This window comes from Vipera berus (genome assembly GCF_964194415.1).
Source record: "Vipera berus genome assembly, chromosome: 1".
NCBI lineage: Eukaryota > Metazoa > Chordata > Lepidosauria > Squamata > Viperidae > Vipera > Vipera berus.
Window position 1 is genome coordinate 56,869,915 of NC_138202.1, and position 20,963 is coordinate 56,890,877.

At 35.4% G+C, this 20,963-nt stretch overlaps 1 protein-coding gene across 5 annotated transcripts in view; it reads right to left on the reverse strand.

The window, feature by feature from the left end:
* NPAS3 (neuronal PAS domain protein 3) overlaps window positions 1-20,963 on the reverse strand; it is a gene marked incomplete at both ends in the record, with an annotated part of 788,541 nt that overhangs the window by 107,171 nt on the left and 660,407 nt on the right. For all 5 annotated transcript variants that reach the window (XM_081337596.1, XM_081337595.1, XM_081337594.1 and 2 more), the window contains one exon: window positions 1,270-1,444. In XM_081337596.1, the coding sequence (XP_081193722.1) occupies window positions 1,270-1,444 (175 nt within the window). The remainder of the gene's footprint in view (window positions 1-1,269; window positions 1,445-20,963) is intronic.

Consider the following 20,963-nt stretch of genomic DNA (forward strand, 5'->3'; position numbering starts at 1 on the left):
TATATCCTCATAATTATTGTTTGTATAATCCCCCTTGCCCTCCACCCCCCAAATTTCCAGTTTTTCCATCTGGAAAGGCTTCCATTTAAAAATACACTATTATTTTTCCAGTTGTTATGATACTCAACATAGATGCTTTAGTTTACTGTTCTTTATAAAATGATCACTAATAAAATACTTTTGTCTTATGAGCTTGCTTCAAAACAACAGATCAAGTACAGTACAAACATATTTAAATAGTAGAAAAATAATTTCCCAAGTAAGCAAATAAAAGGCTTCAAATCAGTCTTTGTACTTCATTAAAAATCTTAAACTTCTCATGAGAAAAATTAACATTTAAACTACTGCTGCTTGGCCAAGCACTCCACCACACAAGAATATGAAATATCTCCTCTAAAAAAGTACAAAAAGGACAAAACCACAAATGTGGAACTTCAATTAATTTAAAGCTCCAATCAGCAAAGAATAAATCCTTCGCAGATCTAATTACCAGAGCTCTCGGAAGACCCAGGCCGACCAGCCAATCTTCCTAGTGTTTGAACAGCTTGATGAACTAGGGGACTGATGGATATCAAGTCATTTTGTTTAATTTATAAATGGATTTTCCCCTAATACTTAAATTATCATCAGTACAACACAATGAAAATGGGAACATTCAGAATGCAAAGTCTATAAGAGGCCTGGGAGGAATTCCAATGAGGAATGTCACCTCTGTTCATTCCTCTATACAATTGATCTAATTAAATACTGAGGGTGGAAAGGCAGTTTAAAATGTAGCCATTACTGTTTTCTTTTTAGCCTTAATTTATCTGTTCACATCTTTCAAGTACCTTCTGATGTTAAAAAATAAGAACTAAGAACTCTACAAGTCCCCAAGACTTTTCATTCTTCACAAGCTCATATTCATAAAGCTTATTCAGAGATTTTCCTGAATAATAAATAAATGCATTACTTCTAATTCCTGCAACAATAAAAGAAAATGAGATACGAAACCTGAACCTTTTCAATAATTTGAAAAAGAATCTACATCGACTGGTATTTTCTCTATGCATTGTTCAACCAAAATTAGAGCTTTGCTATTATACTTATTAAAATGTCTCTTTATTTCCAAACCTCTTCTTTATTTAATTACTGCTTAGAACCGAAAGCTGCCCTGAATTGTTAAATACAATTAAATCTATTCATCGTCTTTTCACACCAGCAACTTGAGCTCAATTATTTGGTTAAGGTCCTGCCCACCAACCTACTCCTTCTGATTGTAATTCCCACCTGGCTCAGGGGTCTCAGATTGAGAAGATGAAGATGCTGAGCTGGCTCCATCCTCAGCTGTTCCCTGCGAGAGAAGACCTCGTCCTGGAGGAAGTTTCATGCCCAGCTGCTCAGCCATCTCCACATGGTCACCAGGATGGACATAGTCAAACACACTGCTGCCTGTCAGTTCCACCTACGGGGTAAAAGCAGGGGACAGGAGAAGAGGAGACATTAATGCAAGTATTTCTTCTTCCATCTAGAATCTATTATAAATGTATCACTTCAATCAGTTCTAAGAAGTTGGAAACTTGAGATTTATGGAATGAATATTAAAGCATCTACTGCTCTGATGTTGAAAATTGTATCTTTCAAACAACACATATATCAACTGACAAATAAAAACATGCAGACAGTGAAGCAAAATTTGTTTGATTAGAATATATAGTTTAACTGTAACTAGCTTTTCAAACCCATATCCTCAATTGACCCTCAAAATTGATAATTTGCATTAAAAAAATTCGGCTCAAACAAAAGCTCACAGTTCAAGCCTACAAAAGGAAGTTAATTTTTTTTCAGATATAGCTTTCTGAATATAATCTTGCATAAAATATGCATACCATTTGAAATCAGTACAACCTTCACAGAATGCAATGGCATGTTGCCAGGCTGTATGCTATTGGAAGACCCCCATCTACAATTAAACAAGTACTTTGCTTTTACCTGATTATTTATTTACTATATTTGTAAACTGCTCCAATCTTATCACTCTGAGTGAAGTATAACATAGTAAAAATAAGACTTATAAAGAATAAAACAATAATAAATGAAGGAAGCAACAAAGTACAAGCACACAAACACACAGAGATGATAGATAGATAGATAGATAGACAGACAGATAGATAGACAGACTCCAATTACACCAATCAATCAGGGTATCTGGGAATGCAGCATTACCTCCCTCCCTCCAAATGATATTGCTCTACACAGAACTGGAATTTATCTAATTGTTGCTTTAAGGATAAACATGTACTTACAAAGTTCTGTTCTAATAAATTATCCTATCAATAAATCCTATAATAAATCCTATCAATAAATCCTATAATAAATCCTATCAATAAATCCTATAATACATTATCCTATCAACCCTAAATCATAAAATAATTGCAGTATATGATGGCATTGCTGAAAGATGGCAGGCATCCTTCAGTCACATGTAAAAATGGTTAACAAATTACATTTGAATATTTAGTAAACAATGTTAAAAAGTTATTAAATTACAGAAAATAGCTACAAAAACTATTCATTAGATAAAAATGCTTAAAAATATAAATATTAGAAGAAAATATTACAATGTGTTAATATTCAGAGCAAATTACCCCCTACCAAAATAAAAAAGAAAGAAAGAAATTGGAGTAAAATTTAAATGCTGTCATCTTAACTCAGAAGTCCTGCTATATACCATAAAGATAATTTCAAGAGAAATGTGGATATTTGGATTGCAACCAGATTTACAAATCACAACTTTTCACTTGTATATTGTCTCTTTAATTATTCATTAAGACGAATTCAAAGATTTGTGATAGACAACTATTAGTCAAAGTGTCTCAGGGTTGAAGAAATCTTACAGCTTGAGGGAGAACCCTCGTTTTACCATTTATTCCACTGATGACCTGATTTTTATAAAATTTGACACCTTATAAAGATCTAGCTTATACTCAAATTTCACTCTACTGTGATTAACAACAAATAATTATTACAGTATTTTGGTTGTAGGCTATGACAGAGCAACCCTTAATTTTTCTGAATCTCTCTCAGGCTGTAGACATCAAGTAGGATTGGAGTCTCTTTTTGAATGTGCTGGACCAGATAAGGCCTTTTCCTTAGTTCTGGGACAAGCCTCTAAATGACATATTAGGTAGTTCATAATAAAAACACAGATCTTGCCTATGCTGATATACTTTTTTCCAGTAATAGGAAGCTGCTTTCTATTAGGTCAGTCTGTTTTTCACTGAGCTCTGACTGACTGACAGTGGCTCTCAGACCAAAGCCTTTCTTATCCCCTGGTTTTTTTCCCCCCAACACTGGGTCAGAGATCAACTCTGACTTTCTGCATGCAAAGCATGTACACTCCTGTAGTCCCAGAAGGAGAGCAATGCTGCTATTAGACATTATTCAACTTTAAATTTGTGTAGATAGCCTCCTTGCAGAGGCAAGTACCATACTCCACCTAGTGCGTATGTATTTGTGTGCATGAAGCCCAGTAATAAAGGGAAAATGAGGCTGTCATATTGCCTCAAGTGGCAATGAAATGATAAAATCCTCAGAATGTAGAAGGTAGTTTTAGTCTGCAGCAGGGGATCATCTTTTCAAAATACCAAGTAAAAACATTATTTGTAAGTATGAACAATCACAACAGAGAAAAGATTGGGTCTGACCCTACCATCTTGGATTTCTACATGCAGGCTTTTACAACTACTAACATTATTTCTCACCCACAATACTGTTTCAAATAAAATTAAATCAATAACTACTAAGAGCTATGGCTTGCTGATTTAACAACAAAGAAATATTATCTAAATTTTCTGTGGTTTTCTAGGAAGTCTTGTCGTGCTTTTGTTCTAAAACTCTCCCAATGCTTAATGAGAACAAGTGTGCCTCTTATCTAGCAACCAATCAGATTTGCTTTACCCACAAAGTAATTCATTTAATTGGTAATTGTTAACAAATCTAATGCTCCATCCAAGTCAAGGCAACATACAAAAATTGTAACAAGTAAGTAAAATAATCTATTTATTTATTTATTCAATTTCTACAGCTGCCCATCTCAATCAATAATTCTGGGTAGCTTACAATTCCAAAAATATAAAATAATTAAAACAATAAAGCATTTTAAAACAATAAAAATAATACTAATTTAAAAATACCAAAGTTCCATAAATATATCTAGCTCATTAAAGTACAATTAGACAGTTTAAAGATTTTAAAGGCAAATAAGCAGGCCATATTAGATAGCCACCTATCAAATGTCAATCAAAACTATTCTGGCTTGTGTATTCTTCCGTAACTGAAGATTCAGAATAAATTTCAGAAACATGTAGTGCATGTAGTCCCTCGGGAGAAGGGCGGTTTATAATAACAAATAAATAAATAAAATAAATAAATGTGTCTTTTATTGCATATTATAAAGAATTGATATGATTCCTTCCTTCCTTCCTTCCTTCCTTCCTTCCTTCCTTCCTTCCTTCCTTCCTTCCCTTTTCTATAACTGCCCATCTCACAATGACTCTTGCAACTGAAGAAAATATATTACAGTTAAAATACTAATAGCATTTTAAAGCAATAAAAACAATAAAAACATCCAAATTAAATATACATAGCACATATTACCACAGCACAGTTGGTTGCTCTACCACCTTGCTCTGCAACAGACAACAAGGGATATCGACAGTATTGCCAGTGATGTGCTGGTAAATGTATAACAACCCGCTCTGCTGTCTCCACAGCCTCTGCTGTTCCTTGCTGCAAGCCACCAGTCAATCAGCATACTAAATGTTGCACCTCAGCTCTGCTCAACTGGCTTGCAAAACTTCAGAAAATTTAATAATCATTTCTCGTAAACTGCCTCCAGCACACCACTGTATATTACTGTATCTTTGATTGGGAATATCTTACTAGTGACATATAGTGATAGAGGTTCTGCACAAATAGTCTACTCTTTTTCTATAATCAGATCTTGAGTCTACTAAGCAGGACAAACTTTTCAAGCAGCTTTTTGGGCTTCCATTCATTAAAATGAGGGGGGAAGGCCTCCAAGTGCAGCAGGACTGGCTAAATCTGAGGAACAGCTGACCAAAGTGACCAAACATTATAAAATGAAGAAACAGAAGCTACATCCAGAGGAAAAGGCTATTTACCAGCAAAAAGAACTGGAAGCCAATGTTCAAGCATAAGGTATATTTTCAACAATTCCTCTTGACTCCACACAGTCCCCAAGGCATTTTCTAAAATTGAAATGCAGTCGTAGTGTCTGCAGCTTGTCTTCTGGTCCATGAGTCTTATTATTAGATCCAGCCAATATGGCCATCATTTGATAGGGATGCCCATAATATGCTGTCCCAATGGCCCGATGCATACTTACTTGCAATAGAAGTGTTATTACAGTTCTTATACATTTTCTCTTCATTGTTTGTCAAAATTTTGCTTGATGCGATTTATACTTTGTAATATTACATTGTTTAAGAATTGTATATTATAAGTCAGCATGCAAATCTGAATAGAACCATGAGATTAAAAGAAGTTCAAATTTGCTGGGTAAATATATGTGATTTGTGATAGTCTCCAGGTTATAAGCCATTTATAGAACAGTATTTTAAAGACACAAGGGGCGTGGGAATATGGTTTTGATTTGTTGCAAATCCTTATGGCACATAACTTTGTACCACGGCCAATATGGCAAGTAGGCTTTATAGTTGACCAGTGTTCATAATCCAAACTTAGCATGCACCCAGTTGACCATTTCAATATTTTAAGGAAGGAATTTTGAGTGAAACACAAAGACAAGAAACTATCAAATAATTTACTGAACTGCTCCAATGCATTTCTGGGTAAGGTAAGTATGCCTTTTTAACAATCACTAATTTCAGGCAAATGACAATTATAAAGAAATCTAAAAATATTCATTTTATTAATTTAATTTGATGTCTCAATTTCTCAAATTCAGTTTACCAAATTACTGCAGTGTGAAACGCTTAGCGGCCATGCTTACTATTAACAGGATTATTGACATATAATCCTTTCCTCCCATGGGGCAGGAATGAATTTGTGACCCTGATTTATGCTTTGTTATCATATTCAATGAAGGAAATGTTGGTGAAGAATAATCCTGTAAAAATATATTTAGCCGTAACATAAAACAATCTCTTTACATGCTAACTTTTCTAAAACTTAGCATGCCAATTTCAAATGACAGCTTACTGAAACTGTTTATTTTATAAGATTGTCTGCAACTGAAATATGTTTCAAATACAGTTGGCTTTTCATTTAAAATGCAATTCTTTATTTACACACACAGTAAAGACAATTTTTACTTGATACTGTATTTGATTTTAGGCTTGAATGAGTTAAATAGCATGCTTTTTATTCATCATTCTTTCTATTGAATTACTTTTCTTATTAATGGAAGGCACGCTGCTAAGGGAGAAGGAAGGTTATGAAATAAGAGTTGGATTTGAGTATGCGGGGTTCAGCAGAATGGTCTGGTATTAATACATTATTTTTATAACATTTATATCCTGCTAAGATGCTTCCAAGAAAGTTTTTGAAGTAGCTTTCCTATTTCTACACTTGTTGGTTTGTTTTGTTAAGATGGAGAAACTTTTAAAAGAGATTGGAAATAACTCTGCCTACATGTGCAAAAGGATCAGTTGTGTAGCATGCAGTAAAGGGAGAGGACGTAAGGGTGAAGCAAGAAACAAATTGTGAAAAAAAGCATCTGTCTTCAGATTTGATGTTTAGCTTATTTGCTCCTGAAAGTAGTATATTTCTTCACCAAGCCACTACCTTTTGCCTATGTTGCTGTATACACAGTGCTTTTTTTGCAAAAGAAAAAGGTGCCGGAACTCACACATGTCATACAACCTGCCTTGCCTACCCTACAAGGTTCCATCCAAAAAAGGTGCCGGAACTCCGTTCTGAGCGTTCTATGAGAAAAAAAGCCCTGTGTATACATTACATTCTTGTGTGTGTGGGGGGAAGTTTACTTCATCTAAGTAGCAGATTAAGTCCAGATTAGATATGTGATTAGGCAGTGATCTGAATGACTCAGATATAAATCATTACTCAGTGATGAAGCTCAGTGAGTAACTTGGGCTAGTAACCACCTCTTAGCCAAGGCCAGAGAAGAACAGCCTTCTTCGGGTGAGAGGGGTTACACTTTGCCTTTTAATTTGTTTAGAAGTCACAAGAGCTGAGGTTTATGACATCATGAATTACCAGACTGATCAGGGCCTATGCTTTGGCCTAGCTGTTTTTGCATTTTTTGGAGGGGTGTGTTTTAACCTTAGTTCCAAAATGGCAACACTGCCCATTTTGAGCTGACTTTTTAAAGGGGAAAATGAGTACTTTAAACATTTAAAATGTAACACACACTGGACTGAATATTCTAGCCCTGCAAATTCAGGAGGGAAGTTTGCATATGGGGAACTGGGAACCTTGAAATTACCAGCTCATCAAATTCTTTCTAACACTATGGGAGCATGGGGGAGAGTAAAAATATATCCAGAGTCCTGAGCTACTGGAACAAAGGCAGGATACAAATAAATATACAGACTATTGTAACTATATTTTTTCAGAATAATATTATTAGCTCCCTAGTTATTGATATAAAATGTTGGAAATCAGAGTCTAATATTAATCAGCAAAAAGATTGACATATATCTCATCACAAATCAATGTAGATGACAGGATTTCCCCCTATTTTATTTACAAATTAAAATGTATTTATATTCTACATTAGCCATTAAATTAATCAGTTTCTAATTAAATGTTGAAAAATACTTTGCAATAGAATCAATCCACTGAAATATACTGCAGTTATAGAAAAAGTATTTACATGATCTACTACTATGCAGCAAATCCCATATAGCATTTCTATTAACAGGTAAGAAATAATAGTGTAGAAAATATGACTTGGCAGATAGAAGCCTTGTATTGACATCTGCTGATTAATGTGAATGCTTTCTTGGAGCCATAGATATTGGCATATTAACTTTTCAACTCCTTAGTCACAGCATAGCCTGACTGATTATTGGTAATTTAAACAGAACTTTGATAATTTTTGCATCCCTGCCACATTTGTATCAGGTCTGAGGAAAAGACAGCTCCAACATCACTGTAGGATCAGGATTCTGTAATAACAATTATAAGGATTACAAATACTTGCTGTCAAATGAAAAGAAAAATATATTGTGTTATGGGTCAAAACTGGGTGGGTACAAGGTTACATATAGGACATTGCTTAAGCTGAGACAGGATACTGATTAATCAATTCTATGTTTGAGCAGGGGGTTGGACTAGAAGACCTCCAAGGTCCTTTCCATTTCTATTCTGATTGATTGAATTGATTGATATACTACTAGTAGTATTCCTAAATTTCAAGCAAGAGACTTTTTCATCCCATCTAAGGATGCTAAGGACTGAATGTAGGAACCTATTGCTTGTACAAAATGTCCTCTATCTATAAGCTATAGACCCTTCTGACTGGGCATAGGCAAAATGCAGGATCATATTCAATAAAGCCCTGCAAGCTAATAATTTGGAGGGTTTTTTGTCCTCCCCCAATTAGTGTTAAGCTTCCTCAAAATATTCTACACCAGTTCTGAGTCTTTATTAATAAATAAAAATATACCTAGAAGAAATTGTGGACTGACTGCTTCTGGCTTATGGCACCCCATCATATAGCTGCTTAAAACCACTGGGAGACATTTTTGGAGTTTAGGAGTCAGATATTGCCAATATACACTCAGCTCTGTTGTGGGGTTTTTTTTGTTTGTTTTTTGCATCTAACACTTGTCTATGTTTGATTAAGAACTTAATGACTATGTTGAAATTAAAATCAGAAAGTCATTAATTAATTATTGGAACTCAATGACTTCTGAAGCAATATGCTGTTCCTGAAATATCAGATTCATTGCTTGAATGTTTTGCTTGATTCTCAATGTCCTTTGTGGTAGCAAGTAATTTGTTTGCTAAATTAAATTTAATACACCAGTTATCAATGTTCTTGAACCAATATTGTGTCAAATATCCACATAGCTACATAATGTCCAGAGTACTGCAACTCATTCATGTTGGACCCAATTTGAAGATTATCCAAAAGCATTAACTGTGCTAGATTATCAAGTGATACTGTGATATGACGGGTCCAATATAGAAAGATTTATGTGGTTTTCTATTTTCTTTCTGGCTGTTCTTTATTGAATTTATAATTACTGCAGTCAAAAAAAGTCCTAGTGGTTCACAGTATAACCGATAGGAAACAACAATACAGTACAACGTCTATAGCAGAAATTCGAAATTACTGAATAATACAATTCAACACAATAGCCCCTACAATTCCCATCAGATTGTCACTTTACCCTCCTGATGATTAACTATAATGTACCATTAAGTCAACGTCTATTCTTAGTGACCACACATTTTACTGCTAGTCATTCACTTCTTTTATCTTTTCCAGCATTATAGACTACTCAAAACGCCTGGTCTTCACATATTATAATGTGTTCCAAATATACTAATTTGAGACGGGTCATTTGTATCTCAAGCAAGAACTTTGGATTGATTTGTTCTATGATAGTGTGCTACCTAGAAACCCTTAGATGCACATGCATTTTATTCAGTGCAAGTTTTCTTCCTTGAATAAAGCCACTAAAAAATGAAGGACAAGGTGGAACCCTGTGAGATAAGATAAGAAAATGGTCTAAAAACAAGTAATAATGTAATAGCATCAATAATTTTTTGAAATCTATCTGGCCATCGACCCCAACCCTATCATGCCACAAATGATTCACAGACATGTTATTCAAAGCTGTTTTGAAAGCTACCAAAATCCACAGGGGTACTTTTTGTTCGCATATATTTCCCAGGGTAGGTTATCTACTACTATAAGGCAAATAAGACATAATCCAATATAGAATATAGATCGGAAAAAAGGAAATCCTTGATTAAACAATCATATATTTTATATTATATCAAGTTCTCTTTCAGTCTTTTATATAAACATCTGCAAAGGTAAGCACTAAACGTCACTTAATTTTATGTAGTTACAATTACAGTTTTTTTTAAAAAAAAATTAAACATTTGCAGCAGTCATTGAAGTGAGAGGGTTTGTATAGATAGTGTTGGAAAATCATAGAGTAGACAACAGCACCAAAAGCCATCTAAAGTTGCTCTTTGACAGGAGAAGAAAGCTTCATTTTGGTAATTATTAATTTTGGGAAAAAGTCCTCAGGTTTATAGTCTAGACAGAAGGATATATTATTTTCCAAGCATCTTAATCCAAATTCAGCATGTCCCTTAGCTTTGTTTGCTTGTTTATTCATTTAGGTACTTACTTCTTTATTTATATCCCTCCTTTATTATTTTTAGAAATAACTCAAGGCGGTGAACACATCTAATCCTCTTTTCTCCTCCTAGTTTTAAAAATAATTACAAAGTGTGTATTTAGTATTATCTATTGATTAGCTTTTTTTCCTGAGCAAAATAAAAGCAATTTAAGCTCAAATGGTGTCCAGAAACCAGGAAGAATGTTTGGAGCGAAAAGCTTCAAAATCCAAATACCCAGACATTACATGAGTTTGGAAATGTAATACAGTTAATGATGAAATAATGATAAATGGTTTTGTGTGCTGTGTGGTGCTCACTGTTCACATATTATTGTGTAATCAAAATTTACATTCAATTAATAAGCATCAAGAAGGGACGCTGAACTTGTCGATCGGAAGGTCGGCAGTTTGGCGGGTCGAATCCCGAGTGCCGCGTAGCAGAGTGAGCGCCTGTTACTCGTCCCAGCTTCTGCCAACCTAGCAGTTCGAAAGCACATAAAAATGCAAGTAGACAAATAGGGACCACTACGGTGGGAAGGTAACAGCGTTCCGTGCGCCTTTGGCGTCTAGTCATGCCGGCACATGACCACGGAGACGTCCTCGGACAAGCGCTGGCTCTTCGGCTTTGAAACGGAGATGAGCACCGCCCCCTAGAGTCGGAACGACTAGCACGCATGTGCATGCGGGGGAAACTTTACCTTTACCTTAATAAGCATCAAATCTCAGGTGTGGGATTTGATATGGGACTTTGGATCTGGGACTAGAATGTGTCAAGCTGCACAAAAATAGCTAGCTTCATTTTGTAACACATTTATCCTCAATTACAAATCCTGCAATTGTGTGAAATACATTTAATTTGCTGTAACTCTTGTCTTGTTCTACAACTAGAATGGAGATTTGAAAAATAAATATCAATTATCTCACACTGCAACTTGTACGTGATCTTTTGAGGAAAGAGAGCAAATAAAATCATAAACACAATCATATCATCAGGTGGGATGATTATTCATATCAAAATGTTTATCATTTGTGTCATGATGCAATTCACACAATTACATGATTCACATCATTTTGGCTCATGTATAAATGTGCTTTTCCTACTGTATAAGGCTAAATAAAATATCTAAAATACAGGGGTGGACAAAAGAAAGCATACAAAGTTGCTATTTTTTAAAAAAATGATGAGAATTATTGGGCACAATGTAATTGTTTAGTAGATTCCTTTGGATCTAGCTCAGATCCTTCAGTATCATTGAGTTGGCTGGAAGAAAAGCTTGCAATGCATGTTCATGTTTTTTATAAAGATGAGCAGATATTAGCTAATAAAAGAGTCTTAATTTTATTGTATGTGCTACAGCCATTTTTCAGAAGGATGACAGATGCATCACACAATCACTAGTTCCACATATTGTAGCCTGAGGGTCAGTATTTATGGAAGACTATCTAACAGATTTAATTATATCCTTCTTTCTTTTAGTTCCCTACATAATCCATAAAATGATATGACTATCTTTGTATCCCCAATTCCCAAATTACTATGGTCAATAGTATCAAAAGCCACCAAGAGATCCAATAAGAGACAGCATCAATGCTATACTCTGTCAACTCTTTCACAATAAAAGTAGCTCATCATATAAATGATTTAAATCAATCTCAAAACTAGATCTGATTCTAGATGGAAACTTTCAGGACTTCCCCCAAGATGGTGTGTTGAGCGGAGGGCGACTCTTTTTCTCTCATCAGTGAACAGCTGATTTCTCTACCAAAACCGGTTATTTGGCAACTTTGCTCCCTGTTTTTTGAAGGGAGTCTAAGAAGGACCCAAAATGACCTTCGGATGATTGTGCATCCACAGAGAAGAGGGGATCTTGAAGACAGCAACTCTTGGTAAGGGGTGATCAGAAGGTCAGGTTTATTGCCATCTTTCCCACTCAGTTGTTCATTTTTCCTAAGAATGCTTGGGTTTTAACTGTACTTTTAAAGCTTTGCTACCTTTTCATTTATGACTAGTTGACTGCTGACCTATTTTATAATCCCTTGCTGAACTTTTACAATTTTCTTTTTTGTTGTTTCACTGATTACTTTGAACTCCAAATCACTTTCATTTTCACCATAAGGAAGTTTGTAGTCAAAATATATTTTTTTCAGGCAGTGAAAGCCATCCAATTGAACTTGAACTTATAGAGTTATCTGATTGGACTTAAATTTATTTTATTACAAATTTTGTTCTAGCTCTTTTAAAAAAAGAGCTCTGATATTTATTTTTTAAGTTTTGATGGGAAAATTCCCCCTTTTAAAATCATTTTTGATTTTGGAGGAAAGAAACTGTATCTCAACCTTTCTCTGTGGACAATGGATTATGATTTATCTGTTTCTCTTGTCCTTAGAAAGAAAGGACAGTGTGTTTTTAAAAGGAGATAAAAATTTTCTGGGAATTCTGGTGGTGCAGTGGTTAGAATGCAGTATTGCAGGCTGACTCTGCTACTGCTAGGAGTTTGATCCTGACCGACTCAAGATTGACTTAGCCTTCCATCTTTCTGAGGTCGGTAAAATGACCCAGATTGTTGGGGGCAATAGCTGACTCAGTAAACCTTTTAAGAGACTGCTGTAAAGCACTATGAAATGGTATGTAACTCTAAGTACTGTCATTATTTATATTTGGAAAAAATGCTCTCCAATTTACAGGTTTTATTTGAAAATATTTGGTGGGACAACAGTGGCTTTGAACCAAATCCAGGACAACATACAAAAGAGAGAAATGACAATTGGACTTGATTTGCATTTTGAGGAATTGGAATCTGATCTGATCTGTTGCTGCCAGATATGAAGAAGAAACTGCTTGGTTTGAAAATTATAGATCTGTCAGAAAAGATTGAAAGGAATATGAATATAAGAAATTCTGGGATAATGGAATTGATGAAGGATGGACTGGACTTTCTTTTCAACAATGGATGCTACAGAAATATTTACAGCAGAGGTTTATAAAGTTTGGAACTGAGATGCAATTGTTGGGAAAGTTCACCATTTTGGAACCAGTGACCATTCTTGTGGATGCCCATAACTCCTGGCATCAAAATTGACTGATACATCATTTTCTTTATGTGTGCACAATATTTGGACACTGAAAAAAAATCCATGGGGATTAACAGACATTAAAGAGAAACTAGATCTTTTTCCCAATTCCACTTCCTAACGTGTACATAGAAAATGAAACAAAATATTAGAAGAATAAAAGAATAACCTTAATTTCAGTTATATCTTTCTTTCTAATTTACAAAGTATTGTACAAAGTTTAGCTACCTTTATACAGATCTCACGAACTGGGCTGCAAAATAATAAGGAAGTAAGCAGAGCAATCTGCAAGAGAAAGAGTCAAAAAGGGATGGAGTTTTGTTCACATGATTACCACTGCCATACTGACTTTTAAAATGCATTTCCCATGGACAGCCATTGCATGAACTGATGTTTCGGTCATCCAAGGAAGTGGAAAAGACAATGGTGAATATTTTGGTAAATATTACAGCTTAAGAGTGTAGGGACTAGTGATTTTACTACTTCAGAATCACACAGGGAGACTCTGACACTGTATATATATTGATTTTTTTCTGTATAGCACTGCAGACATTTTGTCTTGCAATGAGTATTCATATGATTATAAAATTACCTTTTTTGTGTTAACTATTCCAATTTCTGCACCACAAAAATGGTGTTCCACGTATACTATGGTGTTATTTCTTCTCATGATCCAGAAGTCTACTTCTATCTAGAATTGTATTAGACTTTTAGCTATTGAATCATATGTTTGAATTTAAATAGTTTGAACCCATTTGTCTTCTAATTTTTAGTTGATTTTTGATACTTAAAATACGAAGAAGACCTGGCTCTTCGAGCTCTCTGGCCCAGGCTGAGGATTAATTTTATTTTAACTGGGGTTTTACTTATACAGGGATAAATTTAATTTTTTTAAACTTGGTTTTTTTAACTTTTGTATTTTGATTTTTAATTACCCTGTAAACCGCCCTGAGTCCTCCGGGAAAGGGCGGTATATAAATGTAATAAAATAAATAAATAAAATAAATAAATTTCCTGCTTTCTGAAGAGATGCCTTCCTTCAGTCTTATGATGCTTCATTGGTTTTCTCAGAATTACAAAGGATTATGTCTTTTAGCATGTTATGATAAAAATTCATAATTCTGAATTCCTGAAAGGAAAGATGATGAACATGTTTTCACGAATCTTGGGTTTGGATTAAATTCAGTAGGAAGGCAATATACACGCTGAACACATACATATACTCCTTATATCTTCTTTTTTTCCTAGGGTGAGTGCTTAGGGCATTCTATTAAGACTGCAAATATATATCCACATATTAGTATATACATACTACTTTAATTGACTATTTTTAATTAATCCAATAAAATCTGTTGTCATAGAATGTAATATGCCTACAAAGAATTTTATTACATTGACGTAATAGGGTGATCTCTCAAGTAAGGAGATATTAAAGTGTACTTTATATATATTACTACAGATGTTATTTTAGGTTTGACAATGAAAAATTAAATCAAACTTAATTTAAAATATTTAAAATGTGGATTTTTCATATTTTAAATCAAGGAGTAGTCTCTGAGAAATCATTAGTCCACAATTAAAAAGAATGAGCATATCACGAGTGTTCAAAATCAAGATACTTCAAGAATGTAGTCTTTATAATTCCAATAAAACTGACTTAATAATACCTCTTGATATAATGTGCCAAACAGAATATATTTCTTCTTTGGATTTTAAACTTCTCCAAACTTTAGATTTAGTCATACATACAGTATTTAAAATTTATCTTTAATGAATTATTGTTCATGTACTCTGTTTTCTAATTACATATTCTGCTAAAAATATAGTATAACAGTCTGAGAATAAGTATAAGCAGAATGGAATGGAATGGAAACAGATCAATCTTGAACTGGATGATGGTCCTTTGTTAAGCACTTGCATTTTGATATTCACATTTGCATTCACCATCCAAGAATATGTGGCTGGCAACAAATACTTAGTTGACACTTCCTAACTAGAATTACATTTTCAAAGAAATGGCAAATACATTGACTATATTAGATATGGCAATATAAATACATGAAATGCAATTACTCTTTAATCATTTAAGCTGAGATCCTGAAACATGGTTAACAATATGCTATTTAGAGTTATGAAATGAAATCTAATATAGTCCAATTCCAACATTTCTGCTAAGTAACGAGTTTTATTGTGACCAAATTATTAAGCTTGAAATATTGTTATGACTCTTCACTTATTTAATTTACACTCTGTATGATTGGCATGTCCTTGAAGTATTTGCAGAACTAAAAACAAAAAAGCATTAAAAAGGCAACAATAAAAATAATATGAAAATAGAAAAGCTTGCAATTAAACTAACAAAAATATTAAAGGTTAAAAACCTACCCAATGAGGAAAACCTAAATATAGAGTTAGAATGCCAAGCATTCTAGAGAAGAGCAAAAAAAATGATCAGGGGACTGGGGGCTAAAACATATAAAGAACGGTTGCTGGAATTGGGTATGTGTAGTTTAATGAAGAGAAGGACTAGGGGTGACATGATAGCAGTGTTCCAATATCTCAGGGGTTGCCACAAAGAAGAGGGAGTCAAGCTATTCTCCAAAGCACCTGAAGACAGGACAAGAAGCAATGGATGCAAACTAATCAAATAGAGAAGCAACCTAGAACTAAGGAGAAATTTCCTGACAGTTAGAACAATTAATCAGTGGAACAACCTGCCTCCAGAAGCTGTGAATGCTCCAACACTAGAAATCTTTAAGAAGAGACTGGACAACCATTTGTCTGAAAGGCGATAGGGTTTCCTGCCTGAGCAGGGGGTTGGACTGGAAGACCTCCAAGGTTCCATCCAACAATTCTATTCTATTCTATTCTATTCTATTCTATTCTATTCTATTCTATTCTATTCTATTCTATTCTATTCTATTCTATTCTATTCTATTCTATTCTATTCTATTCTATTCTATTCTATTCTATTCTATTCTATTCTACAGTATTCCATTCCATTCCATTCCATTCCATTCCATTCTGCCTAGGAGGAACATACCACAGACAGATCTGTCCTGACTTCCACCCATCCCCCAAATGTAGGCAGCAGTGTCTGAAGAAGCCTCCAAAATATTATAAAGAAGAGCATGTGGAAAAAAGTATCCCCTTATCAGTTTTGTATGTGAAAAAAAACACTGAAAACCTATCCCCAAACAATGAGAAATATTTGATGTTATTGCAATGGAAAATAGTTTGATTGGGTAAAAAAACAAGTATAATTTAAATTATGAGAGGAGACTATTCCTATGTGTGCATAGTTTATTTATTACATGGCAATAGATCACTATCCGCTAGAAGTACGGACTTTCCTGATTAGTCTATCTTAAGCCCTCCACCACACCCATTTTGTTGTAAGAAGTTGCTGTGATATCACCATACACTGGAAATAATCTGGCACTCATAACACACAAACAAAAATGATCAAGTGACAGTGTTGATATTTGATTGACTTCATCTGTCTAACTAACGGATTTCTATCTTTCGTCTACAGATACTATGATGCAAAAAAAAGCCCATCTCAAATTTCTATGGCTTCATGTGGCAACAGATAAGCAAAACCACTATGAAAAGGTGAAATGTATTATATCTAAAATTGGATTAAAAGCAAATCAAAATCTAACCATGAATTTATCATTTCAATGAATTTCAATGCATGCTTCAAAATCTGCTCAAGATCTATTTGAAAATGAATATGTAATCATATAGACACATCTTTTTTTTCATAAAGCAAGTATTGTTGGATATGCTCTGTGCATTATAATTCATGAGCAGAATAGACTATTTGAGAAGTATTAAAATGAGCTGACTTTTCAATGTAAGTATCTTGACAATAAGTTTTTCTATTCTTGCCAATTGAAAAATGTAGACAATTGTGCTGAAAAAATAATATGTATTGTAATATTCATTGTACAGTAGAAGTATAGTAAGTGGCAATTCTGGACATTACAAGAGACACAAGGATTATTTTCTGTGATTGCACAGAGAATACTTAGATTTCTTGTGAAGCCTTTGCATCGGAAATGAGATTCATCAGTCTGAACAGGGCAGGGTTAGAGCCCTTAGCAACATGCTTATTTTGTAGAAGGTCACTCAATAATAACTTCCTCTGCCCTCCAAGCTTATTAAGACTGACTGGCATATATTAATGAAAACACCTGATTCTCCAACCATAAAACCCAGACAAAGACTTTATTTTAATATTAAGGAAGGAACCCTTAATTAGCAGGGTTTCAAAAATGTCAGCTTCTTCTATTAGCTGTTCTGGTCCATCAAAGCTATAATCCCTACTGTCAAATTTCATCATATGATGGACAGTTTGCTGGCTGTCTTTTTTTTCAAACCCTGATCATACTGACGGAAGCTGTTCTTATTTTGCAATTGCATTTAACAACTTTGCACGCATTTCTGTGTTGAACTACTGATTTTCCTTCTTTCAAAAGTTCACATTTGTCAGCTAAAAAGCAGAAGAATCTAGGGAAACAAAATAGTACAAGCTAATACACAGACACATACTTAGGGTTTTCTAGAAGACTTATTCATAATATTTCATATTCACTGAATACATAAAGAAAAATACAGACTCTCAATGAATTTCCATGAATTTCTCCTTACAGAAAAAAAATACAAATGTTTGAAACACAGATACTTAAAAATGCAGACTTTTTATGGTAAATTCTTATGTGCTGGAACAATCTTTTCAACTGGGCAGTCAGAATATTGCTCCCCAAATTCAGCACAGACGTTTTGCTTCAAGTGATCATCTGAAATGTGTTTATACATGAGGTTGTGCCCTAGCATTTCCCCCCCAAAATAATAGAGATACAGAGATTTCTGGAAAGCCCACAAGAGGGATAAAAGGGCAAACAAGCTTTCCCTGCTCTGCTCAAGTTTTCCAATGTGCTGCCCCTGAATTTGGATTGAGTATAAGATACGTCCATCATAGTAAGTATCCACTAACCGTTATGTCCTCCTTGAGTAGCCTAATTCTTTCTTCTTTTTTACTAACTTGGTTCCTTTAGCACATCTTCTATTGTTTACTTACTTCTCTTCTTACCTGTTTTCATGAAGTATATACAGCATCCTCTGTCTACAGGCTTTATTTAAACATATAAAATTGTACTATACTCATTTAAACTACTGTCCATCTAAATCAGGATTGTCTGCATTAATGGCCACAGACTTCTGAGTGTTAATAAAATGTTTATTTTTATAAACATTTTAATAAACATATTTATATACTTGGCAAAATATACTTTTAATTACAAATGTTAACAACAGCACAAAGTTGTGTGATTTCAGGTCAAATGGAAAATGGAGTAAGAGATTATATATATTAAAATGTAAAGATTGGGTTAATAAATTAAACAAGTTAAAGGACTAGTGGAGTAAGTCATTTATCTATTTTCCCCTTACGTCTGCTAGCTTTGGGTCATTTATAACTTTGTGTTTTTATATTTTTAGTTATTGTGAAATTGTTCTGAAGTAGCCGAAAGACCACTCGGGACGACAGGCTACTTAACTAAAGGTTTATTTAGAGCAAGACAAAAACAGAATAACTCGCCCGGCTTTTATAGCCGGCAGCTGTCAGTGAGGGCCAATCAGGAACGTTCATTTTGGCGCCGCGTCAATCCGGACCAATCCGCGTCGTCTGCTCTTGACAGTTCAGGCTTCCGCATGGCTCGGTGTTTTGACAGCCGCGAGCTGTCAGTGGTTGCGCCTGCGCCGTGCAGGGAACTTTGACAGCTGTCAAAGTTCCCGCGTGTTCTCCTGTCAGAATTGTTTTCCCTCATCGTATAACCGGAATAACTTGTTAACTTATATATATTCACACTGTTTACAGATATAATACACCCCTTACCCCTCCCCTGGAGCGTTTCCTCCCCCTTGGTCGTTGGAACCTGCCCATTGGTAGTCCTTTAGGTAGGCGGGGGCTCTTCGGTTCCTGTGGGAGCGACGTGGAAGTGGGGCGATGTCTGGTTCTGCCGGTAGTACGTTCCTTTGCTCCTCTTCCTCTTGGTTTGGTATTGGTAGTATTTCTGGGGGGGGGGGGTTGCAGATCGTGTTCCTCTGGTTGGGGTTCTGGGTTGTGTGGTGGTTGTCTGGATCTGAGTTGGTCGATATGGCGGCGTAGATTGCCGTGAGTTTGTGTGGATATTAGGTAGGAAATGGGTCCTGTTTGTTTAAGCACTGTCCCTTGGACCCATTTGTTTTTATTAGTGTATGACCGTGCCCATATCATTTGCCCTGGTTTGAATGTGCGGTTTGGGTGGGGGTGCTCGTTTTCTTCCGGGTATGTGTCAGGATGTAGTCTGTCGAGCCTCGTTATCAGCCTCCTCCCCCATCTTAGTTCCGCAGGGGATTTGCCCGTTGTTGTGCATGGAGTTGCGTGTTGTGACATTAGGAACTGGCTGAGTCGCCGCTGCCAGTTCCCCTTGACGAATTTTTTCAAAGCTTCTTTTGTGGAACGCACCATAATTTCAGCCATCCCGTTCGTCGATGGGTGGAACGGTGCAGACGTGACCAGCCTAATACAATTCTTCATAGCGAACATCTGAAATTCACGAGAGGTGAATTGAGGTCCACTGTCTGAAACTATGGTGTCTGGGAGGCCGTGTATGGCGAATATTTTCCTTAGGGCTTGTATAGTGGCTCCTGACGTTGTTTTTCTAAGGGGAGTGACTTCTAACCATTTAGAATAGCTGTCCACTACAATTAGGAAACTCTGTCCCTGGATAGGTCCTGCGAAATCTAAATGTATGCGTGACCATGGGTTTTTGGTAGTTTCCCATTTGTGAATTGGTGCTTGGGGTGGCTCGTTCCGTGTTGCTTGACAGGTGTAGCATCCTCCCACATATTTTTCTATCTCTTTATCTATGCCAGGCCACCAGACATAACTTCTGGCCATAGCTTTCATCTTGACAATGCCTGGATGTCCTTCGTGTAAGATGTCTAATGTTTGATTTATGTTCTTATTTGGTATTATAACTCGATTTCCCCATAGCAGGCATCCCCTATGTGTAGATATTTCATTTTTCCTGCTAAAATATGGCTGGAATTGGGAGTGTGGGTTTTGTGCTGGCCACCCTGTTGTGGCCCATCTGAGAATTCTGCTGAGTATTTTGTCCTTAGCTGAGTTGTTAGCTATAATCTTAGCAGAAAGGGGACAGTCTGGAAGTTGAGAGATTGCTAAAATCAGTCCGGCTGGGGCTGGGTCTGAGTCCTTGCTTTGAATTGGCAGTCTGCTGAGGCAGTCTGCGTGTCCTAATTCCTTCCCTGGTTTATGTATTAACTGATAAGAATAGGCAGATAAGAATGTGGACCACCGTAGTATTCTCGGTGAGAGAATCTGTGGTGTTGTTTTATTCCACGTGAATATTCCCAGTAGGGGTTTGTGATCTGTGAATATGGTAAAGGGTCTCCCATAGAGGTAGTCATGAAATTTTTTAACCCCTGCGACTATTGCTAGGGCTTCTCTGTCTATTTGTCCGTAATTCC